The 26,668-nt window shown below is 39.4% G+C and overlaps 2 protein-coding genes across 4 annotated transcripts in view; one reads left to right on the top strand and one right to left on the bottom strand.

Annotated features, from left to right (window-relative positions):
* Nucleotides 1-24,545, top strand: part of LOC129775830 (WAS/WASL-interacting protein family member 1) — a 44,496-nt gene extending 19,951 nt beyond the window's left edge. For 2 of the 3 annotated variants that reach the window (XM_055780966.1, XM_055780967.1), the window contains exons 2-9: nt 10,764-11,126; nt 11,536-11,828; nt 11,928-11,983; nt 19,309-19,644; nt 19,768-19,886; nt 19,955-20,325; nt 20,399-20,900; nt 23,933-24,545. In XM_055780966.1, coding sequence (XP_055636941.1) covers nt 10,775-11,126; nt 11,536-11,828; nt 11,928-11,983; nt 19,309-19,644; nt 19,768-19,886; nt 19,955-20,325; nt 20,399-20,770 — 1,899 coding nt within the window. In that variant the 5' untranslated portion in view covers nt 10,764-10,774 and the 3' untranslated portion in view covers nt 20,771-20,900; nt 23,933-24,545. The remainder of the gene's footprint in view (nt 1-10,763; nt 11,127-11,535; nt 11,829-11,927; nt 11,984-19,308; nt 19,645-19,767; nt 19,887-19,954; nt 20,326-20,398; nt 20,901-23,932) is intronic. The other variant, XM_055780968.1, reaches the window with a different exon arrangement.
* Nucleotides 24,431-26,342, bottom strand: LOC129775831 (telomerase Cajal body protein 1 homolog). Its single transcript, XM_055780969.1, has 2 exons — nt 24,846-26,342; nt 24,431-24,775 (listed from the first exon to the last, which is right to left on the bottom strand). The coding sequence occupies exons 1-2, from the start codon at nt 26,304-26,306 to the stop codon at nt 24,605-24,607; spliced, it is 1,632 nt and encodes a 543-aa protein (XP_055636944.1). The 5' UTR covers nt 26,307-26,342; the 3' UTR covers nt 24,431-24,604.
* Between the last annotated feature and the right edge of the window lie 326 nt (nt 26,343-26,668).

Raw genomic sequence — 26,668 nt, 5'->3', positions numbered from 1 at the left:
AATATTGGATGCATAACATGAAAAACGGAAAATGTTTCACATCGCGAAAATCAAGTCATTTTCGAGCGATTATTTGCTTTCTACTCATATAATGCTGCGACCAAATACATTTCGTTTTTGATTTTTTCAATCAAGTGCGATCAACGTCTTTCGGCAATTTATTAGAGGTGCAATGAATCTTTAGGAATTCCCGCTCTACGTGCACTGACAAACAATGTTTACTCAACAATTTCTCAAACTAGAAATGGGTGTTGTGAGAAAGGATTAGCGAACGCGAAAACGACAAACGGGAGAAAGATACGTTTGGAGGTTGACGGAAATTGGCAGAAAACTTCTTCATTCTATCATTCAAATAATGTGATTAATACCACATCGTTTTGCCAGAAAGAGATTATTAATGCTCAAAGGAGGAATCGAGTCCTCCGAGGAAATTACCCAGCGCAAATTAGAGTCGACTATCGATTGCGGCATTCGTACACAAGTAATTTTATAATGCAGTTTCACCAAAGTGATTTCGTCGGATATATTCACTACATCATGTCATGTATTTCATATTCTTCATTAAGAAATCCATATCCATGGCACCTACCGGTAACGAATTATTATCGAAACCACGATTTTCGCTAAATGCTCCTTTCAGTTCGGCCTGTAAAAAACTTTTCTGTACTCTAATCCATCAAATTTGGAGCCCTGAAAAGGACCGTTGATTATATGCTAAGCTAATATAGCACGCTCTCCTCGGATACAATGGGCCAGCTGGATGTCCTTGGGCATGATGTGACGCGTTTTGCATGGATAGCACACAAATTGGTATCTTCGAATAAGCCTCCTGTAGCGTCATAGCCGCGGAACTTTGGAAGCGCAAGTCGGTTTTGAAGTCCTGAGCAATTCCACGAACCAAATGCTGCAAAGGTAGCTTGCGGATCAGCAATTCGGTCGACTTCCGATAGCGATGAATTTCACGCAAAGTTCCCGGTCGATAGCGATGTGGCTTCTCCACCTATCCTGCTACTGGTGCGCTTATCCGAGCTGACTTCGTGTGCCTTACCACCGAATGACTAACGAGCTCGAGTCCTCACGGTGCGAAAGTAGAGTAAGAAATGAACGAAAGCAAAGGAAGCGTCATTTTATAAATCATAAAAGTATAGAATCTAAATCCCACCCTTATTATATTCGTGAGTATACAGTAAGCTTATACAATAAAGAGGGTGGGGTTTACATTCGATTCTTTTATGTTTTATAAAATGACACTTCCCTTGCTTTCGTTCATTTCTTACTCTACTCTCGCACCGTGAGGACTCGTTTCATCGGGACTAAACAGACAGCTCGTTAGTCTTTCGGTGGCAAGGCACCACGAAAGCAGCTCGGATAAGCGCATCAGCCGCAGGAAGCGTGAAGAAGCCACATCGCTATCGACCGGGAACTTCGCATGAAATTCGTCGCTATCAGAAGTCGACCGAATTGCTGATCCGCAAGCTACCTTTGCAGCATTTGGTTCGTGGAATTGCTCAGGACTTCAAAACCGACTTGCGCTTCCAAAGTTCCGCGGCTATGACGCTACAGGAGGCTTATTCGAAGATACCAATTTGTGTGCTATCCATGCAAAACGCGTCACATCATGCCCAAGGACATCCAGCTGGCCCATTGTATCCGAGGAGAGCGTGCTATATTAGCTTAGCATATAATCAACGGCCCTTTTCAGGGCTCCAAATTTGATGGATTAGAGTACAGAAAAGTTTTTTACAGGCCGAACTGAAAGGAGCATTTAGCGAAAATCGTGGTTTCGATAATAATTCGTTACCGGTAGGTGCCATGGATATGGATTTGATAATGAAGAATATGAAATATATGACATGTTGTAGTGAATATATCCCCATATCGAAGAAATCACTTTGATGAAACTGTTTACCGTTTGTCGTTTTTAATTGTTGGGAAAGGGCATTATTTCTGCTGACTACATTCTGCCTCGGATCAACGGAACAGTATGATAATCATTTCATACAAAAGATAAAATGTCCAAGAGTTATATGATTGCTATTTATTGAGTCGAACAATTGTTTCAATAGCTTAATGATAGCTTCGAAAACAGGTTATTGAAATCATTCGTATCCGTGTGTAGCGCGTCCACTTGGAAACCCATTAATCTTATTGGAATGTGAGATGGGGAAGCTCATACTTACGTCTATGCATTATGCTGTACACTACAGACTTTTTTTCTCTGTACTGATTAAGAAGCCGACCGAACTATCGGTCGACAAGTCAGTCTGCAGTCTGCAGTCGGGGCTCTTAATTTCGTTTTTGCAGGCCGAACCGAGAAAATTTCAGTCGAGTTAACTCTTTTTTACAGTAATGCTTTTGAATCCGGACACTTTGCATTACATTCAATATCATACCACAGCCATAACATTTTTTTCATGTTGAATTTATGCGATTAATAGTTGCTAATATAGTTACTGATAGTTTCTTGATAGTTACTATTCAATCGCATTAATTCAACATGCAGAAAATATTGTGGCTGCGGTATGGTATTAAATGTAACGCAAAGTGTCCGGATTCAAATATATTACTGTATACTTACTTCGATGTTATTCGTTTCTCTCTCAGGGTAAGCAACGAATATAATAAGGGTGGGGTTTAGATTCTATACTTTTATGGTTTATAAAATGACGCTTCCTTTGCTTTCGTTCATTTCTTACTCTACTCTCGCACCGTGACGACACGTTTGTTTGGGACCAAGCAGATAGCTCGTTAGTCTTTCAGTGGTAAGGCACACGAAAGCAGCTCGGATAAGCGCACCAGCCGCAGGATAGGTGAAGAAGCCACATCGCTATCGACCGGGAACTTTGCGTGAAATTCATCGCTATCGGAAGTCGACCGAATTGCTAATCCGCAAGCTACCTTTGCAGCTTTTGGATCGTGGAATTGCTCAGGACTTCAAAACCGACTTGCGCTTCCAAAGTTCCGCTGTTATGACGCTGCAGGAGGCTTATTCGAAGATACCAATTTGTGTGCTATCCACGCAAAACGCGTCACATCATGCCCAAGGACATTCAGCTGGCCCATCGAATCCAAGGAGAGGGTGCTATATTAGCTTAGCATATAATCAACGGCCCTTTTCAGGGCTCCAAATTTGATGGATTAGAGTTTAGAAAAGTTTTTACAGGCCAAACTGAAACGAGAATTTTCGTGTGGATGCCATACAGCATCGAGAAAATTCCGGAAAGATCTAATCGTTGCTGAAAAATAATCTGCCAGTTCCCTGGGAATTGAAGAATACATCCATGCGAAAGAGTTTATTTTAATGTTTTCTAATTACATGGCGAACACAGCGACCAAATACATTTGATTTCGTAATTTTTCAATCAAGTGTAATTAGCTGGAAAGCTTCTGAAGATTATTCTTTCCCATCAGTAGGATATTTTCGTATCCAATATTGGATGCATAACATGAAAAACGGAAAATGTTTCGTATCGCGAAAATTATATTATTTTTAATCGATTATTGCTCAGTCGCCGAAATTTTCATACTCAGAGAGTTCATTATCCTCTAGTTTGCCTTCCAAATTGCCATCGTAAACCACACCTTCTCTCGATTCAATCACGCACGAAAAGCATACTGAAATGATATTGTGGTGGTGAAACCGATTCATTTTTCGTGCACAAATTACGTAACGCGATAAGGGGGGAGGGGGTAGATGTTGCGTTACTTTCTGTTTATTAGAGATAGGAAATTGCGTTACGAAAGGGGGGGGGGGGGAGAGGTGGTTCAGAATTCGGATTTTTAGCGTTACGTAATTTGTGCACGACGCCTGAGGACATCGACAAGACAACATCGTTACTGAACGAGCTGAACGGCGAGGGATCGAGGGATTCATTACCTGGCCTGACCTGACCTGAAATGCAATCAGTTTGTTTTAACTGTGAGGGAGCGCAGAAAAGCCGATGCTGATACTCTCGTGACCAAGAGAGTATCAGCATCGAAATACGGTTCCTCGGGAAGACATAGAAGCAGCCGCCACACACACACACATACACGTGCGCAACTCTTTTCGTTTGCTGGTTATCGAGAGGAAACCTGGAAAGAAATGATCGTTGCTGAAAAATAATCTGCCAGTTCCCCTTGGAATTGAAAATTACATTCAAGCGAGTTTATTTTAATGTTTTCTATCCATATAATACTGCGACCACATACATTTGGTTTTGTGATTTGTCAATCAAGTGCAGTTAGCAGGAAAGCTTCTGAAGATTATTCTTAAGAACAAGGTTTTTTGTATCCAATATTGGATGCATAAAACCTTGAGTCTTCAAAGTAACATTCTCGTTTTTGAAGTCACCCAAATATTTATTTATTCATTCATTCAGGATGGATTTAGATTCAACTTCAAACAAATGATCTCTAAATCAACGATAGTCCTACGTCACCCTTGCGGTTATACCATAGATATAACCCACTTCCTGTTTTTTAGCTTTGCGTTCATTATCCGTATTATTTTTATATTTCATCACAATGAAACCGTTTGACTTTTTTCTCCTTTTTTTATAGTTATTAGTACATTACACGGATCATTAGTATAATTCTCTACAATAAAACATTCCACAATGTTTTAAAATGTTTAATTTTCGCCTAATTTGTTCGGATTTTTTTCATGATGTACTGTATTCTATTAGTCAAATCATTTCATTTGATACCAATAATGATGAGATTGCAAAAAATACATAGTCGACCATTTTGTGCCGGTGACCTTTCTGAATTCATGTTGTTTATAATGTAGTTTGTTCTCCAAGTCAAGTCCATTCATTTGATTCACATATCCCAATTAACATTTTCTAGACTAATATAAAATCATTTTGTGCCGGCGACCTTTCTGAATTTATGTTTTTTATAATGTAGTTTGTTCTCCAAGTCAAGTCCATTCATTTGATTCACATATCCCAATTAACATTTTTTAGACTAATATAAAATCAGCCAATGGATTTTTCAAGATAATGGAATACACAGTGTTATGATGACAGCAGAGATGAAGGTGTGTTCCAAATTTCAGATCAATTAGTCAAAAAGAATGGGGTCAAATTTTTATTAATGTGGGACCACCCTGCAGACATACATACATACATTTTCCATAAATAGCTGTGATCTATTGGGGAAGCCCTTTCATTTGATACCCATACTGATGCGGTTTTGAGAAGATATGTAATCCGCCATTTTGTGGCGGCAGCCATTTTGGTTTTGCGTTTTTCATGAACAACTGTTCTACTGGTTCTTTCATTTCTACTGCTCCTTTCATTTGATACCTATTTTGATGAGGGTTTCGGAAAAAATATATATATCGCCATTTTGGATTTGAATACCTCATGAATAACTATGTTCAACTAGTCAAGCCCTTTCATTTGATACCCATATTGATGGGGTTTTGGAAAAACCCACAATAATGGGAGTTTGAGAAAATATGTAATCCGCCATTTTGTAGCGGCCGCCATCTTGGGTTTTTAAGATCATGAAATACGCAGTTTTATAAAGACTGCAGAGATAAAGCTAAGTTCCAAAATTCAGATCAATCGGTCAACAGGAAGGGCGTCAAATTTCTATTAATGTCGTATAGCGTTACAGACAAACATGTTAGGGGCTGTCCACATACCACGTGGACAGAAAAAGCACGGTTTTAGACTCCCCCCTCTCCCTCCGTGGACAAGCGTGGACATTTTCATACCCCTACCCCCCTTTGTCCACGTGGACATTTTTCCTTTTATAATCAAAATAATTAAGGAAAGAACTGATTTGCACCTAAATTCCATTTTTTTCCTGTCTGGAAGGTCGGAAAATAATTAATTTTCTTGGATTTTTTTCGAATGTTACGAATAAAGTGAAGAGCTCGGGTATTTTAGTTATTGTTTAAGGTATATGTGTAGATGTATTTTTCATTTTTTAAGTGCACGAATAATGATTATTACGCTGTTGACAGCTGGATGCGTAGATGCTGTCTGAAAATTGGTACCTTGCTGGTGGTATCGGTTCCGAAGCAACGGGGTGTCGTAGAACAAATTTCAATGAATATTTTGAAACATTAGGACAATACCTAAAGCGTTACATAGGGGTTTTTAAAAATTCGAAAAATTGCCGAAATGGCGGCCATTTTTGTTAAAAATGAGTTATTTTTTATAAAAAATCGCTGTTTAGAAGCTCATAAAAAATCGAAAAAATGAGATCAAAAAATCAAAAAACGGCTATGTAACGCTTTATATAATCCATTTTTAAAGGCTGACAAAAAATTTCCACTAAATCGGTCGAATAGATGCTAAGATATTGATACCACCAGTTGAAAAAACACGGTATCGAGAAAAACGCGTTTCAAAATTCGTACAGGTGAGGTCATACATTTAGCTGTAACTTTCCAACGAAATCAAATATCTAAAAGGGGCATAAGCTTCCCAAAAATGCAAAAACAAACAAAAATTCGATTTTTTTGATTTTCCAGACCGGGGTCCCCCCTTAGGTTGTTTTTATTTCAAATTTCACTAGTTGTACCCTGTACCAGTTGGGGCCCATTGTTTTTGTATGGTAGAGAAATGGGTAGAATAACAAAGCACATGCTTCATATGAGGTTAATTTGGAAATACTTGTGAGTATATGATATTTTGTTTTTCCATTATAAGCGAATATATAAAGGCTATCTGGTTTTGCTAACACGGAAACACGCAATTTACAGTTGACCAGATGAGGAACAATTCGCATCTGAATTGCCAATCGCCAATCGAATAAAAATAAATGGATAAATGGAAACGATTTTCTAAACACTTGCAAAAAAAAAAAACGTTGATATCACATAGACGCCAGTAATAATCCAATCAACTTGATTAATTTGCTTCCATTTGATTCACATGTAATTCCAGTAGAACATTTTACTACAGAGATGCATTGTTTTGCATTGTTTTATGGCAGAGTTACAGTGTTACTCAAAATTTTAGATGAAAAAAATCTTTGCCCACTCCGGAATATGATCGATCACTGCTAATCTCTGGATTTCCGATTCACCTTTACTCGGTAGCGCAATTCAAAATCTTTTCCGCCATAGTTCGGAGAATTTTCAGAGGGTATTAATAGCGTATTAAGATATTTTATTATTTTTCAAATCCTTATAGACCATTCTGCATTGAGTGTCTAGATGGCTTCCAAAGTGCTCGCGTGGAAGCATTACATCAGAAAACTCACGATTCATTGATTCCCAACTATGAAATCGAGCTCAAATCTCAACTATGAAAGTTGAACATTTCTTGAGACCAGTTTTTGCATGAAATTGATCCCAATTCAAAAGTACGCTACATAGAACAATCAATTCTCACTCCCGACATTCTTCCAAAAATGGAAGTAAAAGTGACGAACCAGCCAAATGAGTTGAAAGTCACTATAATACAGATAAAAAAAAATTAATTGAATTCATTTGAAAGATGAGAAAATTTTTCATAATATTCTGTTGTAGAACATTATAAATAGTGATAGATAACAATAGGAATAACATTGTGGTGTCAAGGAAGGAATTGTAGAAGGATTGGAGAGCTTTAATTTTGTTGATAGAAACAATCGAGTTTATCATCAAAAAATTATAAAACCCTTAAAAAACGAAAAATTTTAAGTATTTTTCGACTTCTAAAAGGCACTTCAATCAATCAATTCAAATGTTTCACAACTGCAATCTATGCGAAATTTTCTGAAAAAAATAGAATACTGGGTCAATTGATTCAAGTTTGACGACTAGTGGTGCATGGATCGTTTCAAGCAAATGAAATATTAATTCCTAGAAATTGACGGGATTCCAATACAGGTAGGACTCGATTATATACAGACTCGATTATATACGGACTCGATTATATACAATTATGGACCTGATTATATACAGTTTGTAAAAAAAATATTTTTTTTATATTTCAAATATGACTTATTTCAAGAAGAAATGTAATTTTTCAACGTTAAAATGCAATTTAAGTGGCTATTACATGTGGGGTAAACAGTGGGGTAAAAATCGTGATTTTTGAAGATTTTGCTTGAATTTTCACCAAGAATAGTTTATATCGATATTGCAGTCTAATTAAGAAAGATAGAAGTTGGGTGTCAAAGAAAAAATTGTAGGGTGGTTGAAGAGCTTCAATTTAATCGATAGAAACAATCTAGTTCAACATAAATTTTTACGATGAAATTAATAATAAAATATTAAAAATTACTTTTAAGTTTTTCACTTACCTTAAAAGGAGATGAATCAAAAACCAAATTGAATAAAAATATTCAAAAAACGAAAAATACATGCGTAAAAAAACGAATAAAAAAAATTTTTTTTGACTCGATTATATACAGGATTCGATTATATACGAAAAGAAATCAAAAACTGTATATAATCGAGTCCGCGCTGTACTTTGAAAAATTCTAACTTTTCGAGAAAAAATTATTTTACACGAAATTCTGCATGACAAACTATACAGACATTATTATCCTAAGACTAATTGTTCTCGAGAGCTCTATACATGCTCTATAGAAAATTGTATTTGATAAAAAAAAAACTATATGTGTAATATCATGGAAACTTAACCATTATGGAATCGTTTATTTTTTGTAGGTTTGAGCTAGGAACGTCTATGTATTGCCCGCAACTATAATAGTTATAGGATCATACAAAATATCTCGGTCGCTCACAGTTTACGCGAGTTATCTTAGAATATGGATTTCAGTGAAGAATATCATCCTTCACTGAAATCCATATTCTAAGATAACAATGATATTACAGAAGTTCAATGATATATGAAGCACTCTCAGGCAGCTCAATTCGTTTCTTCATAAATACGGAATACTTAAGTTAGGCGGAAAGTTGTGATTATATTAGAAAAAATATTCATTTTTCGTGTCCACGTGGACATAGCCTATACCCCCTGCCCCCTCTCCGTGGACAAGCGTGGACATTTTCATACCCCCTACCCCCCCCTAAAATTGTCCACGTGGTATGTGGACAGCCCCTTACAGGGCAAACTAAATAAAACCGTTTTACAACTGTTTTTCTTGAGTTCGATCCATTAGCAATTGATGAACGTATAGTAGGGGATAAAATCGACCCTAAAATGTCAAAAAGTTACCACATAAAAAATGTTCACCACCTCCAAAGAACACCCTATGCCAAATATCAGCTCAATCGGACTTGAGGAAGAGTGGCGCAAAGCGGTCAAAGTATGAGTTTTTTGAAAATCGAAAAATTACCCAAGGAGGGAGTAAAGGAAATCGGGGTTTTCGAAAAATGTTTTTTGATGCCAAATGTCAAAAAATTGCATGAAACGTCGAGATCTAGCGTAATCTCGAAAAAAAAAATTTTTTTCGATTTTTTTCGGAATGCGAGACGAAACGTATGGTTTTGGGTAGCAATAAAAATAGTTTTCCGAATTTTTATTTGGAACTTGTTGCGAAATGTTGATTTGCACGATAATCAACATGCAAAATATAAGCTCATTCGAACATCATTTATTAGCACAGACGTTAAAATTTGAGTTTTTCTTGAAAACCGAAAGATCACCGAAAATCGCATTTCTCGTCGAGATTTACTGTTATCTCGAAAAAAAAAAATTTGTAAACAAAATGTTTTTGTGGCGCTTGGTCGTTTTTCCATCTGAAATGTCGATTTTTGACAAAAACATTTATTTTGAGATAACTGTAAATCTCGACGTGTCATGCAATTTTAAAACATTTGGCATCAATAAAAGTTTAAAACGCCGATTTCCTGTGACTTTTCGGTTACCAAAACCATACATTTCGTTTCGTATTCCGGCGTACACGATATCTCAAGTTCTACTGAACCGATTTATGTCGAATTCATATGGATACAATCTGCAGGCATCTCGCTATCGCATGAACTTCTAAAATATGATATTTTTAAAGTTTTACTATTTTTAAAAAATCGAAAAACGTAAGAAAAAGCGTTTAGAACCGCATTTTTTTCTTCAAACGACAGTCATTTTGTCAAAAAAGATGTCTTGACTTGTCCGAGGTTCATGCGATAGCGGCATCTTTATTGATTCAGAATCTGTTCGATTTATTTTTGTTTCAGATAACCAGAAGGGCTGGAATCGTGTACGCCATTCCCACTTCATCAGCTCTTAACTATTCTAGTTATGAATATGTTTTCTCCGTTCAATTTTTGTTCTATTGTTAAAAGATGGATGAACAAATAATGAAATAATGGATGCTTAAAATATTCTTTGTTTAATTTTTACGGAGTTCGAAAAAACGTCCGAAATGCTCTACACTAGAATATACCCTTAAGTCCGATTGAACTGATATTTGGCATAGGGTGTTTTTTCGAGGTGGTGAAAATTTTTTATGGAGTAACTTTTTGAAATTAGAGATGACCATTTTCATTGGCACCCTAATGTATAGGGGTCATTTGCGCCTTGATGTTAAAGTTTGAATTTCAATATTTAAATAATTTAAAATATTTTATATACAAGAATCAAAATCTCCATTTCCGCAATATATTACCAAACGATTTGCCCTAAAATTTTGTGAATAACAAGATAACGCACGTGTCATAGGACATCTCTTCCCTATGGTAAAGTCGATCTGCTTGAGCCAACTCTAAGTAATGGTGCTATAGAAGAACTTCATTCAAACATCTTGATCACGACTTTGTTGGTCATAATACGACGTGTTGTTGTTGGATCGAGCGTGGAACTATGTGAGAAATTTTCTGTTGTATGATAACACTGAAAAAAATATTCCTTTTCGTTCTGTTTCAGTTTCCTGAAAAATGCCTCCACCACCACCTCCGCCGGGACCGCCACCGCCACCAGGGCCACCACCTCCGCCAGCTCTAAAACTGGGTGGCGCTGCGTCCCCGGCCGATGGACGCAACGCGTTGCTGTTGTCAATTCAGAAAGGCGCCAAACTGAAGAAAACAGTCACGGTGGACAAAAGTGGTCCGCTCATCCAGGGCAAGGTGTCATCATCTGGAAGTGGAGGGGGAGGAGGAGGAATTAGCAATAATCGAGGACCTGCAGCGAGCGACAGTAATGGATCCGGAGGAGCAGGAGGTCCAAAACTGGGTGGAATCTTCGAAGGTCTTTCTTCAATGCCGAAGCTGAAACCAGTTGGTAGTAGAGGTGAGTGAATCAGTACGAAAGGGTGTACTCACGTGGGTGTGTCGCCACACAAGCCATTTTGTAGGATGACGTCTTTTTATTTCCGATCGCACTCGGCAATGCGTCATGCTTTACAAACGTGTAAACGGTCATTGTGCGATGTTAAATCTGTCCTTTTTTCCTGCGAAAAAAAACTGATATCCATTATCAGAGCTGATTTCTTTGAACTCAACAATTGATCAAACCTACCAGCTATGTAAAATACCCCTTCTTTAAGGGTGGCTGACTCACGCCTGCGTAATATGCGAGCCATCGTTTGATAAATGTGAGATAATGATTGTATTATGCGCATATGTCTCGCATGTTGATATCGCAAGTAAACAAATCGGGATTGATAAGTTCACTTCCCTTCACCGTCTTCCCCTCTTAGGCGCACAATCAACCACCACAACCGCTAACAATAAGTCACCATCACCGGAGAACACAGTCAAAGCGAATAACCGAGTAGGCGTTGGAGGTGGAGGAGGAGGCGGAGGAGCCGTGGCAGTAGATTTTGCCGATGAACTCGCGGCCAAGTTGACGCTCAAAAAGCAGAAAAATAGTAGCACTAATAGCAATAATGCCATCAGCAATAGTCACCAGCCAGCGGCGGCGGCGCCTGTGACGGAGAATAATCTACGGACGAACCGAGGACCTCCACCACAGCCCCCGGTGCAGTTGAAGGTAGGAGGGCTTGTTTATAATGCGATGAGTTGTTTTTTTACACCCACCAACTGTTCTTTGTATGCACACTTTTTTCTTCTTCCTTTGCTTCCATTTCAGAACGCAAATGATTCATCGGTGTCCCATGCAAAGCCAAGCTATTCCAGTCAGAAGAGGTACGATATTTTAATGATAGCATAACTTTCTTTCTCGCAAAGGTTGATGTTTTCGGTAGCGTGGTAGCGTTTGTGTGTTTTTTTTTGTTTTTATTGTAATTGATAGTTTTTGATAGCTGCCGTCTAATTAATGGGCTTCGTTCCCTCTCCATAGTTATGAGTCGATAGATTATTTGATTACTTCTAGATTGACTACGGCAATGCTAATTTTTTCGTTTTTTATTCTGAGGTCCAATTCCCAGTATAAAGTTTGTGTTTGGTTCAAGAATATATCTTTGATTTCAATGTTAATTTGAATTGAAATAGTCACCGCTCTTTTCGTTTGAACGGTATTGTTTCTACTTAAAAGCAAACCTCGAATAACAATTGGATTTTAGACTCTCCCTTGTTTTGAAAATTATGGCCAATCTAACTCAAAACGGATGATTCTGTCAACCTATTTATATATTAGGCTGTCAAAAAAGTCCTGCGGTATTTCCGCGAGGTGTCGTTGTAAGCGCGTAGTTCTAGTTGTATTCATTGTATCGAGTCATACTATAGCTTGTTGGAAAGGTATTTTTGCGCGCTATGATATAGTCCTTGACAGTGTTTTGTTTGGTTAAGTCGTTCGTGAGTTATAGTGTCGCAAATATGGAGCAAAATAAAGAGAAAATCCGACATATTTTACAGTACTACTATGACAAAGGCAAAAATGCATCTCAAGCTGCCAATAAAATTTGTGCAGTTTATAGACCCGATACAGTTTCCATTTCCACCGCACAACGATGGTTTCAACGTTTTCGTTCTGGTGTAGAGGTCGTCGAAGATGCGCCACGCTCCGGAAGGCCTGTCGTCGAAAATTGCAACAAAATCGCTGAATTAGCCGAGAAAGACCGGCATAGTAGCAGCCGTAGCATCGGCCAAGAGCTGGGGATAAGTCATCAAACCGTTATTAACCATTTGAAGAAGCTTGGATTCACAAAGAAGCTCGATGTATGGGTGCCACACACGTTGACGCAATAAAACATCTTTGACCGTATCGACGCATTTGAATTGCTGCTGAATCGCAACAAAATCGACCCGTTTCTGAAGCGGATGGTGACTGGCGATGAAAAGTGGGTCACTTACGACAACGTGAAGCGCAAACGGTCGTGGTCGAAGCCCGCTGAAGCGGCTCAGACGGTGGCCAAGCCCTCATTAACGGCCAGGAAGGTTCAGCTGTGTGTTTGGTAGGATTGTCAAGGAATAATCTATTTTGAGCTGCTTCCCTATGGCCAAACGCTCAATTCGGACCTGTACTGCCAACAACTGGATTGCTTGAAGGTAGCACTCATGAAGAAGAGGCCATCTTTGATAAACAGAGGCCGCATTGTCTTCCATCAGGACAACGCCAGGCCACACACTTCTTTGGTGACGCGCCAGAAGCTCCGGGAGCTCGGATGGGAGGTTCTTTTGCATCCGCCGTATAGTCCGGACCTTGCACCAAGTGACTACCACCTGTTTTTGTCCATGGCGAACGAGCTAGGTAGTCAGAAGTTAGCCACAAAAGAGGCCTTTGAAAATAGGCTAATTCTATTCGTTAACTTCAAAACATATTAGCTTGGCTTAAACTGTTCAGATTTTCTTTGACCATACGACACGAAGAGTTTAGATGTACAGTCCCTCCCAAAATTTAGCATACACCTTAAATTCTAGGTTTGAATAAGAATTATCGCTGTTGAAGATAAGTGTATTCAAAATATATTTTGATTTTGAGTAAAACCTTTGCCTTTGATCATTTGAATTTTTTTCAATTTTACATAAAAAAAATTAAAAAATATAAAAAATAATAAAATAAATTGACTGGACTGCTCTTTAACACGCCCCTGAGGACCGACGTTGAGCTTTTTTTATAGAAGAATGTTGATCACTGAGACTGACAGTTACAAAATAAGGAAATAAAATAAAGATACGGTTTGTTTTCGGATGTTTTACAAAATGTAACTACTTTCTAGTCTCATATCTGATTATTTTCTTTCTACCCAATAAAGTTCTTTTGGAGCTGAGACTGACACTGATATAATGAAAACGCTCTTGATCGGGCTGAATGGAAAGCGCACAAAAACATTTCGGGGCTCAACGTGTTAACTGGGCTGCTGCACAGTGGAAATCAACTATGTATCAATGTTATACGTCATATTCAATTAGGAATTATGCTGTCAAAGATGTGTGGAACATTCGAATATAATTTGAGATGTCATAAAAATTGACATCTCGACATAGTTAGCGAGTGGAATTCAATAAGTGGGTTGTCCTTCAAGCCCAGTTAGCAGACAAGTACTGTACCCTTTTTTTACTATCGATTTAAGTTAGCACCACAGGTATCCAATTGGATTGAATTTGACTGTGGCTGAATGTTCAACTGTCCTAGGACATCTTTGTGATTGTTGGTCTTCTCTAGACGATCTGATGAAGTGTCGAGTTCCATCAGGACAACGCAAGATCCCACACGTCGATGGTGACTCGCCAGAAACACCGGAAGCTTAGTTGGGAAGCTTTATTGCATCCACCATATAATCCAGACCGGGCACCAAACGGTTTTCACATTTTTCTCGTATTGCAAAACTTCCTGATTGGTAAGAAATCGAGATCAAGAAAAAATTACGAAAATCGATTTCCAGAGTTTTTCGCCAATACAGACCTTCTCCAATAAGACATCTATAACAGAAGCGATACTTACCTGCGGGCTAATTCAAGTGAATTATTTTTCAAACGCAAATGATAGATTGCTTGATTGAGGCTTCATCAGCAAGTCCGATGTTGTTAACCTTCTTGTGCCATCAGCACAAGCTCTGGAGATAGACCAACATCACAGGCCGTTCATCATCTAACTGAACGCTCAATGCAACTCGATTGTCACGTTTGATTACGAATCTTTTCCACAACCGAATTTAAGGCTTTGTGACTACGGCTCATTTACACTAAACCTTCCGATGTTTCATATATACCAATTCCTACCACAGCGGTTCTAGTGACCCTTTACAAATAGCTAGTGAACAATAACTCGAATTCGATATTTTTGTCGAGAAACGTGGCATACCATATTTCTCCTGTATATTTCAACATTTTGCGATAACAATTATTATCAATTATTAAATATTGAACTTACAATTTTTGACACGCAAAATAGCACTGTAGCTTGGAATGGTTACTGTTAGTTCGCTTGGATAGTGAGCAATACAATTAATTCTGATCACTCACTATTCATTCACAAATACAACTAAATATATAAAGCCAAAAATGAGTCATGCAATGATTTTGTATCACACATACAAATCATTCTGACATCATATAAATGTTTGCAAGGGTCAAATGACCCGTTGCGGTACTTAGGGAAGATTACATATATTTCTCAGTAAAAAAATAACAAGAAAGGAGTAAACACTGAAAAATACATTCAATGGATGTTTTAGGAAAAGTAGTGTAGGCAAATGATGTTGTGACAATGTAATTTGCAGGATAATTTTGACTAAAAGTTTAAAATGGGTCATTTGACCCCTCATGATAGGTTTAGTGTTAAACAACGATTTGTCTATTATCGACTGGCAACAAATTTGAACCGGAGACTCCGTGAATGTATTGGCTGATCGTTTCTACGCCAAATTATACGAAACCGTTTATGCACGGGTTTCTCTCTAACGACGCATGGCAAGGCGTACTCCATGGCAACCCTGGTGGAATTCTCAGTTACGCAATGTACTGCGTTAGTCGCGCAAATGTTATCTAAATACTCGAGCAATCGACAGTAAAAACAGCCTCAGATTAATCGAACTGTAGTATAATGAACTCTCAAAGGTTAGCCACGATGAATACGTCAAACGTACGCAAGAAAACCTAAAGCAAAACCCGTTGGAATTCTAGAAATTCGTAAAATCACAGCGATCTAGTAACCGTATTCCGGACACAGTGAAATTAAATGGGATCACTGCTAATACTTCCCTTGAAGTTGCTAATCTGTTCGCAAAGTTCTTTAAATTGTTCTACAACCCGAACTCACCACCATTGCTCCCAACGAGTTTTAGTCGCATACAGGAATATGATTTCAACATTACAACGCTGCAGTTCACACTAGACGAACAGTTGGCATTCCTCCGTCCCTTTTGAAGTATTGTGCGAGATCGCTTGGCTTGATTTCCTGTCTGTATAACCGTTCGTTGAGCGAAATATCCTTTCCCAGCGTGTGGAAGATAGCCACGATTGTTGCAATTCACAAAGCAGGAAATCGAAATCATGTTGAGAATTACCGTGGAGTACCGATTCTCTGCAGCTTGAGCAATGTTTTGGAAACTTTAGTCCACAACGCCCTTTACAGCGTGGTTCATCACGTAATATCTGAGTTTCAACACGGGTTCGTTCACGTATCTATGGTCACCAGAATTTAACGAATAAAGAAGCGCTTCATTCGATTCGCTTTACGAAACCTACCATGGAATGACCCGTCAAATGATGACTGTTTTGACTACGAAATCAATCGATGCGTGGTTTTAAATAGAAATAAAATTTTAGGAGTAATGTACGTTTAAAACCTCAATAACGCAATTCTCTCTGTCTGGCTCTCACAACACCATGTGTTCAAACTGAAAGTTAATTTCGAATTTATTATTTTTCTGGGAGAGCTTGCGTGGCATGTGGCATGAAGTGGCATTTTCTGATCGATCCTTCCATATTTTTCAAATTCTAGCATTGTTTCCGGATTAGAAGAGGCGGTAAAGTGCAGTACGGTTTAAGCTGGATGTTAAGAAAGTATTTTATTGCTGTGAGAGCTCAGTTCTTCGGTTGGAAACTGAAACTTACTCCACTGTGGTTACTGACGGCTTCGTAGTCGAATGACAAAAACCTGTTGCCTTCCAACAAAACTTCAGTCTCGACGCAACAATGCTATGAAGATGCATGGTAAATAATTTTGATTATGAAAGGACATTGGATATCGTCGTTCTTTTCAGGTCATATGACGAAAAGTGATATAGTATTTGATCTATGGTGCGAATTATCATCGAAGACGAGTTCCGTAGTAATTTTTAGGCCTTCCCGAAATTTGTCAGTGAGTGGTAGGCTCTCCACTGGTATACACGACGTTACAGATAGATAGTTTAACGATTGATGTATTGATAAAACGTAGTTTCCATGCTGAAATTTCTTTTTTTCGCATTTGAACCTAATTTTTAATGCTTTATTGAGTTATCCGCGATGACCTTGCCATACTATTCCGCGAATATTCGGGTACTTACAGTGACCTATCGAAGGATTTCAAGATGGTGCCGGTTAGGGTTTTAACGGTGATATATGTGTTACAACCAGAGATCGGAATTCTCGCTCAGCAGATAAGTATTCAGTCAATCAATCTAGTTTGTGATGAGTTGTTCAATGTAGACATTTTCGTCTCTTGCTTTTCACTGAAAATTCTTTTTCAGAGAAAAAGAAAAATCTCTTTCTCTCTGAAGTTCAACGAGAATGCTTTTTCTCCTCTCATTTAGTACTAAGAATATGGAACGAAAAATCAAAGCTAGATTGACCAACGTTAGCCTGTTTAGACGGACATTTGGAAAGCGTCTGAATTGTACAAATATTAACCCACCTCATGTTACTCATGTTTACGATGAAACCCAATGTTACCGCATGTTTTCATACAATGTTTTCAGTTGTACTGAAGAAATTAAAAACCATTATCGGCATCAAGTAGTTGCTGCAAACGAAACCATTTTTCGGCTAATCATAATCCGTCGAAAAATAAAAATCGGCATAGCGTTTCTCGCGAGAATCAATGTGAGCGTATAACATTCTTTCGCCTCTCATATTCTCAACTATTTTTCCCTGTGGGTGGAAACGGATGTTTTTTATCTCAAATCGGCGAACATTTCGATCTCTGGTTACAACAGCTGCGTTTCTAGATGAAGGATTATTGTAATCGCTAGTAGACACTTCGTTGACCCGAAAACTACAACAATCGCAATCGACAATTTTAGAACGCGGTTCCAACGAAAAGTTTTTGTTCCGGGATGTACAAATCGTGAACAATCTGAAGCTCAAGACGCAGTCCATTGATTTCACTGAGGTCGCCGGAAAATATCGGCACTTAAAAGAGTTGTCTGTAACCGACTATGCTTCGTCAACACCGATGGTCCTGATTAAACTCAAGAATATTGAATTTTTCGCACCATTAGAATCGTGTATCGGTCAACCAGGCGAGCCGGTCGCGGATCATTCAAAATTACATTGGGCAGTTTACGTGCCGCAAGAGACATATCGTTTACAGGCATATCAAATGGAGAGTCCCACGATCTTCTGGGATCGCAGTACGCTCTAGATAAAAAATGGGTTCCAGTCAATACATCGCCAGAGTCTGAAGAAGACAGAAGGACTCGTGAAAATCTGAAGAGCAGAACGGTTCGTGTCGGCGATCGCTTTGTAACCGGACTGCTTTGGAATGAAGAGAACCCTACTTAAAACTATCCTTAACCCGGTCAAACGTTGCCAAAGCCAAACAATGGTCTTCTATTTTCTAAGAAGGAGAAGGCATTGTTTAAGTTACTGAAACTAGTACTATTACGTGCGACCGGTATCGGCAACAGTTTATTGATGTGAGTAATGCTTCACAAAAAACGGCCGAAATACGTATAGAAACTTGAATGCCAATGCTTGGCCTCATGCCGCAAAGATGTGAAAAATATTTACAAACGTTACGGACATTTTCTATTACTGATTGTTTCTAGTAATGTATTTATTTTACTCATTTAATTTTCCATAAACGGAAATAGAAAATAGATAAGAAATATAGATGGGGAGAATTGTAGCCAGTGTTAAACAATGCTTCAGTTGATCCATTCATTCAAAGGGCCAACATAATCTGTACTCCCAATAATAACCATCATGATACTCGTAGAATTGCAAAGAGGATCCTTAGCCCGATTCAAGAAAAGTTAAAAATAGACAAACATAGATAAGTAAAAAAAAAGTAAAAGTCTTTCTTCATGTTAAAATTGAAACAGTTAAAATTTTGGATGCAAACAAACCTTGTTCCATTTGAATCCGGTGTGATCTATCCGTTTCTAATATGTTTATCAGAATGCTAGTAGAATCATTTTAGATTATCTTAGTCACCACTTATGTGAATAGTAACACGATCCATTCGCTCAAACGTTTAGATAGTTCTGTTGTGACCCTAAAATTCACGTCGTCATATAAAACACATATCCTTCCCCCTCTCTTTTTCTTTATATACATTCTTTTTGGATCGCTATTAATCAATCATAAAACACGATCTCCACCATCATTCCTGGAAATGGAACTGGACCATCGCCGGTAAGTAGCCAGGCACCCTCAACGCCTTCGCCCGTATCGCCATCGAATGGACCTGCCTCCGCAGTCACTAGTCCCGCCGGAAGCGGCAATTTGCTGCCAAATAAATCCACTCTATTCGGTGGTGCCGGCAGCAGCAATAGCGCTAACTCGTCTGCATCGGGCAGTCCTGTTCCACCACCACCAGTACCTCAGACACAACCGATTGTGAAACCAATTCCGAACTATGGTAAACCAAATCTGGCCCCGAAACCACCCGGAATGCAGTTGAACACAAGCGGGGGCAACAGCGCCAATGGACCGATGCGAAACATGGTTGGTAGGCATCATAGTATGAGGAGCCCAAGGTAGGTTTGGTTGTTGTTTTATATTTGAAAAGATGATCTTGTGTTGTGTGAAGTGTCATGCATACCATACAAGCGGGTCGTCAGGAATGTTGTTTTTCATAGAATTTACTTTTTTTACGAAAGGTCACCACCCGTTGCACCAAATGGTCCGAACTTTACAGCGAATCATTTTGGAACATTACGAGGAGCACCATTGAACTTTCAATCTTCGGAGTCGCTAGCGAGGCAAAACAATCCTATTGGTGAGTTACGATTACAACACATTTACCAATTATTTTAATCTTTTTTGTTCGTATTATCTTCAATACAGGTCGACCTGCCGCACCACCTCCGAAACCTCCGGTAATGAAACCTCCACCACCACCACCGGTGCGCAGCATATCCAACACCAACCTGTCGCATTTACCCATGAGTCTAGCACCGGAAGCGACTGAGCCGAACTTTGGCTCCGCCAATAACGTGGCAAGTGCTGTAGCCGACGAGCTCAAGTCAAAGCTAGTCAACAGTGGTTCGGCGAATAATGTCTCAACGCTCACCACTACCACCTCGTCAAATTCAATTATTTCCACCAGTCAGCTCAACATAAGCGGGACGAAATCCCCTAGTAGTGGTGGCAGTATCAAAGCCACGGCTGCCCCTCCACTACCACCCCATCGAACCTGTCCGGCGCCACCACCACCTGTAGGTTTACGACTAAAGTCCTCAAGATAAGATAAGATAATTGTTCCTTGTCTGTCATTTTTGCATTTTTCAGCAACTCAACACTAGCACCAACAGCAACAGCAACAGTAGTGGCGAAGCACCACCGCAGCCTCCCCAGCGGATTTCCTCTATTAGACAACAACAGCAACAGCAACAACAGCAGCAGCAGCTTTCCAACGCCAATAGTTCTATTAGTACCATAAACAGCAGCAACAGCGTGCAAAGTTCGAACTTGCAACGAAAAGAAACCGTTATCGAGCGACGGAAGATGCCGCCACTGCAGGAGATTGACCTCGAGGCAAAGTACTCGTTCTACTTCCACAAGGTGACCGAATTCCCGGCACCGATTCCCTTTCTCAACGTGACCAAAACCTACCCGAGTGTGATACGACAGCAGCAGCAAGCGCAACAGCAGAATCAGTAGTAAGCCTGCTAGTTGCTGCACTAGAGTTAGATAAGGCATTAGGGCCGAAAGCATGTGGGTGTGGAATTCGTGGCAATCAAAGATTGTGATCCGAGAGAGAAAACCAACCAAGTCAAAGGAACAGAGTAAGGTAAATATTGGGTTGTTTTTATACTGTTTTAGTAATATTAATCGTAAAGTTCAGGGTACATTGTTGCTGGTGAATTAATTACTATGCCAGTGGACACCACGTACATAGTACTTTTCGAGATTTGGTGTCGACGATCAATAAACATGAAGCTATCATGAAGTCTGTCATAGCTATCAAGCGGGTTTCACTGATTTCCGCGCCACAATGGTTCAGAACGCCGCATCACAAATTCATTTATTACTTGTTAACATATATTGCCAAATAGCTGTGTCTAACCAGTGCGTATGGATTTCTAGCGCATCTTTGAGTCTTATTGAATCTGTCAGAAGTTTACTTACAAGCTGATGGGCAGTTCTTCCTGGGTGATATATCCATAATAAATATATTCAGAAGAGACACGAGGTAAACGAATTTTAAAAAAGTCGATTCAATTTCTGAGTTGCGAGAAATTTTGCGACACGAACTCGTGCAACAAGAAACAGCAGTAAGGAACCATCGGCAGAAAGTCGACGGAAAGATCCGAAGGCGCGTCCGGAATGAAAATAGTGCCTTCATCACAATATTTGTTTTGCTTTTTTTCTTTGCGTACCACTTACATGAAAATAGCAGGAAGTAATATACCTGGTATTCTATTTACGTTGTGCATGTATCGACGTTTGGGTTCACGGTGGATAAACAATGGATCCGTTCACTAATGGTGTAACTACTTTTTGCAACAGAAATCAAGTTTTCGTTTTCATTTTTATGGACATTAAAACGAGGTACATGACAGGGTGGAGTAGTAGTGGTGGATTGAAATCAGGTTGAATGTAGATGCAGATTTGTATTAATTCGTCAATTAATTGTTAATTAGAATAATCATTTGCTGGAATGGAATTGAATAGAAATGAGCGTAAAAAGTGAGGATGACTGATGAACTAGTCAAGTTTCCGAACTAGTCGTACTCGAAGCGAAGCGATTGAGAGGAGAGTCGATTTTCATGTTTCATCCCCGAAAATGTTGGACTCTGCTTCTAGATCATGTCTATATTAATGAAAGGCATATTCTCGCTCCATCGCACCGTGGTCAGGCTGAGCCATTTTATGAAAAAATCCACCCAACTAGCTAGTAAAGTAAAGTGAATAAAGCTACACTAAAGTAAAAATGGTACAGACAGCGCATCATACGAACGCAGTTTCAGCAAACTTTAATTGGTTAAAAATTATCTGCGTTTTGAAATGATCTAAGACCGACTTAATGACTTGACAATTCATTCGATTGTGAATGAATCGCTAGCAGACCTTTATTTAGATACAATTGTGGACCATTTTACCTCGGCTGAAGCACGCAAGACAATGAATTGACTAGAAAATAAGCGAAACTGGTAATGATGTTTCTATTTCTAAATACAAATAAACTGCTCAAAATGAACATTGGTGTAAGTGAATAGTTCTCTAAAAATATGACATTTTCAAGACTAGTGAAACAATAAAAAAGTGGTCGTGTTTCGGGCACTCGCCATAGGTTCGTTCGAGCTTCTCGTAGACCTCATCCTTAACATCGTCGGCTTTATCGATTGTCGGTGTGTAGATGCTGATTAGGTTGTAGTTGAAGAATATGACCTCAAGCGGATAACTATGTTCTCCTGATGTCCTAATACTACGAAACCGACGCATCGTTCTGCTGCCTTGCCGCCACTGTAATAAATGTGGTACTTGAATGACGTGTGTGTGCTATAGGGGCAAGCCAGTCCGTGTCGGTTCATGAAGAGCTCGAACATTCCATGTACCGAGTTTCAATCGTTTACATCTTATCGTTTCCGTGTTCGTAGTCGTCGCTGTACGCGGGACTAAATACAGAATTCTTTATTCAGCCGTTCAATCCGAAACAGATGCTTCGAGCCGCTCCTAGCCTGAAATATGGACGCTCAGTTTGTAGTCGGAAGTGAACACCCTTACATTGCTAGTGTATCGTCTACAATGATGAGGCATGAGGCGCTTCTGCACGCATCGTATCAAGCAGTATGGTTTATCGTAGATATGATCCCCATCGGCATCATCCTGGCAGAAGTCAGGGAATGCAATAGGCAAAAAGTCATCAAAGGAATACGCAAAATGGGGAGAGTTAACCAAGTGGCAGCAAGAGCTGCTGAATGGGGGTCTCCGTAGCTTCAACGGATGCGCGTCCACTTATTAAACGAATGACAGTGGGTTCAATCTAAAGATCCTCCATTGATTGATCTTCTAATAGGCTTTTTTCAAGGCTAGAGGCGGATGAACTTTATTCTTTGAAGCCTCTATAATAGAAAAAAAAATCTGGCCGAATGGAGTAGATAGATGCATATGCTAATACAGATAAAGGCGGATGAACAGAAAGCATGCTGATGTAGATTTCTATCTGATTCAGTTCATTTTTGGTGATGGTTGCTCCAGGCCGTAGTTTCATCGGTTTGGAGATAAAACGTCTCTTTGTTCGAAGACGTACCAGCCTTACAGCACGTGTTGTGAGAACTAGTGAGTAACATATGGGCACACATCAGTCTGTTGCCTTGCACGAAGAGACGTCAACATCCTCAACATCTGAACTGAACGACAGAACTATACTACGCTATGCTGGAGGAATGACAATATTACCAATTTCGAAGAGAACTCGTAAATAAGTGCGTAAGTAAGTAAGTAAGATTTGGGTCTCTATAAAAGCTGAGAAACAAAATCCTCTTCGCAGACCAAGCGATTCTTTTTAAGGAGGAGAGATGAAAGGAATATTTATCAAGCCGATTATTTTTTTGGTAATTTGAATATCACAACGTGAACGAGAATGACTTCCACACTCACCACCCGTTCCGATTTCGGTCGTCCATCGATGAAGCCCGGCTAGATATAAATACCTTTACCCGATTTTATAGAGAGAAAATTCAAATGTCCCTGGATTGTCACAAAACAAAGAAAAAAGGTTTATCAAAAAACTAGGATATTATTGAAAATGTTTGAATAAAATGAAATGAAAACCTCTAGTTTCGCATAAATGTGTAATCAAACCCTTCCTTTATACAGTTAATTCCAGTCGAATCACCTGCACTTCCCGCTGCTGAAAAATGACCATGTGATCCCTGCAAAAGCCGTAACTCGAAACCAATTGTACATAGCATGGCCGAAACCATCTTGGAAAAAGGAGATATATACCGGAAGCTGCAAGATTATATCAACGTTCACAATTTCGGTAGTAGAGAAACACTAGTGTAATAAATCAAATCTACTAATCAATGTGGGAAGGCGAGATCCGAACCAAACTGTCCCTTTCAACAACTGTAAATAGAAGCTGTTTAGAAGGAGATCATAGCAAATTCATTATGTCGATGGCTCCGATATGGCTCTGCACGCAAAAACGTCGAGAGTTGCATATTCTTCCTCCTTTCAAAGGAAGTGAAAAGTTACGCAAGTGAAACACAATGTATTCAAAATAACACGTTTTAGGGAGTTGTATTAATTAAACCAAGCAAGTTCTTTCGAGGTAATAATAAGAAGCAAAGCCCAAATCGCATCGCGAAAGTCTAAGAAATTCGTTACATATAAAGAAATATTCTATATTAACTTTATTGTTATTTTGTACATACTATAAATATTTAATCCTTCTAATATTAACAGAAATAGAAAGATTTTAAAATAACTCGTCGACAGAAACAATACGAACATAAAAGCAGACGGCTTCCCGCGCGAAATCTGTGTTCATTCTTCCGAAATGGCCATTTTCCCAACCCACCATAGGGTTAGTGCATTTTCCTGTTCCAGGCTTTCCGCGCTGTCATCTGTGGCATGGAACTGTCCACTGGCAGTAGCTACAATCGGTATGGAGGGATGGAATGATACTCCGTTGCAACAGTCTCGATGTAGAGGGAACTATAAATAAGTAGAAAAAACACATTCCAATTATCTTTTTTTTTTGTAACATGAATACTGATATCCTCACATTGTATTGTCGATAGCTCTTGCTGGCGGCATCGATTTCGAGCAGATTCCACACTCTAAAATTTCCATCCGTATTACCGGTTACAACCCACTCACCGTGCGGAGAACTGTCAAAGTACACGCGTTGATTCGTATCACAGGTCCGCTCGAGTACGTGGTAGGGTTTATGTAGACTTCGAATGTCCCACATCAGAAGTTTGGGATCTTTTCGCCCGCCAGATAGAAATAGATTCGTTCGCGGAATAAACTTCAACCATGTAACACCGGAAGTGTGGCTGCATTCACGGGAATTGTTTCCGACAGCGATGGTCTGACCTGAGTTGGTAACTAAAGCGGTTATTGTACGGCTCCATGAGCCAAACATCATCAAATTAGGCAGTGGTATACAGGGTGTCATACAGGAAGCAGTTACTTTGGTTGGAAAAGATGAAATCTCCCGTCCTGGTGTATCAACATCAAACATTTTTATGCTTTTTCTGTACCCACCGTAAATTCGACTACAATCAGTGGACCAGGCGAGACTTAGTGCCGATTCAACTTCATCTACTACATTATATCCTTTGTAGGAACATCTGAGTTTGCCGGTGTATGCATCCCACATTTGAATCGGCTCGTGCTGGCGGGATGCGATCCATACGCTGGTTTCTGGCATGGAGCTATGCATCCCTGGATACCATTTGTAGTCGTACACTAAAGTAGATTCGCGAACATGCACTGCTGATTCCAACAAATTTACTGGCCTTTGTTGGGTAACTTGCTGGGCGGCGTACATATCCGATGGGAGTTCGAAGACGTGCATTCCGTCATTGTTTATTGTCGTTAAAACGCAGCTTCCATCCGGAGACCATAGACATCCACGAACATAATTTTGGTTCACTCCCCGATCCCAAGAACAACGTGCAATTTCGTTTACACTACTGGAATGAAAATGACTTTGCTCGAAGTTTTTGGGGCTCGTAACATCCGTATCGTGTTCAGTTTCCTCGACATCCATCTCATCCACGGAATTATTATTAACATTTCCCTCTTGCATTTCGGTAGCATCATATTGATCATGGCTTTCAGCATTATGTTCGTCAGCCTTCAGGCTTTCAGAATCCATCGTCTTTATTTTCGGAATTTCTACCACTGGCTCTTCCAATAAGGCGGCCTCTTCTAAGGAATCTGGCTCGATCTGTGTTTCACCATCTATTTCTTTCAATATGTTTACTTCCATTGCCTTCTCAAGCTGGTCTGGAACTAAATAATTCTTTTTGCCTCGATCAGCAGGTATTGGCACTTTGAGATCAGTTGTCACGGCTTCTCCATCCACGTCGGTTCCATTCTCCAGTTTTGCTGCTTTAATTTGAACTGCCGGTTCCAACGAACCTTCACGAGATCGTTTTGTGGAACTGGAATCAACATTATTCCTAGCCGATATAATGTCGGATGGTTCCACAACGGCCGCTTCGTTGTTTGGCATCTTGAACTAGATCTACAATGTTTTGTTGTTTGAGAATTGGCATCCCTACAGTAGAGGTGAAACAAATACGTTACGCAGCTGGGATATGTCAAATTTTACTCCCTTCAAAATTTTATTTGTTTCAACGTAACGCACGAAAGGAGCGTTGAAGAGACAAACCAAATGGGAGTGTATACGATATAGATTCTAGATAAACGATAAACGATAAACGATATAGATTCTGATTAATAATTTTTATCATCGAGTTTTAAAGCGGTAAGCGGTCGCAAGAGGAGTCGTGGATGTGACGGTTTACCATTTGGAGAAACGTCGTTTTGTGAACGTTACCGATGAAGGTTGCGTTGATGGATCATTTTTTGTTG

The sequence above is a fragment of the Toxorhynchites rutilus genome, chromosome 3 (genome assembly GCF_029784135.1).
Source record: "Toxorhynchites rutilus septentrionalis strain SRP chromosome 3, ASM2978413v1, whole genome shotgun sequence".
NCBI classification, from domain to species: Eukaryota; Metazoa; Arthropoda; class Insecta; order Diptera; family Culicidae; genus Toxorhynchites; species Toxorhynchites rutilus.
The sequence above is the reverse complement of the archived record's forward strand: the minus strand, read 5'-3'. Positions and strand labels throughout refer to the sequence as shown.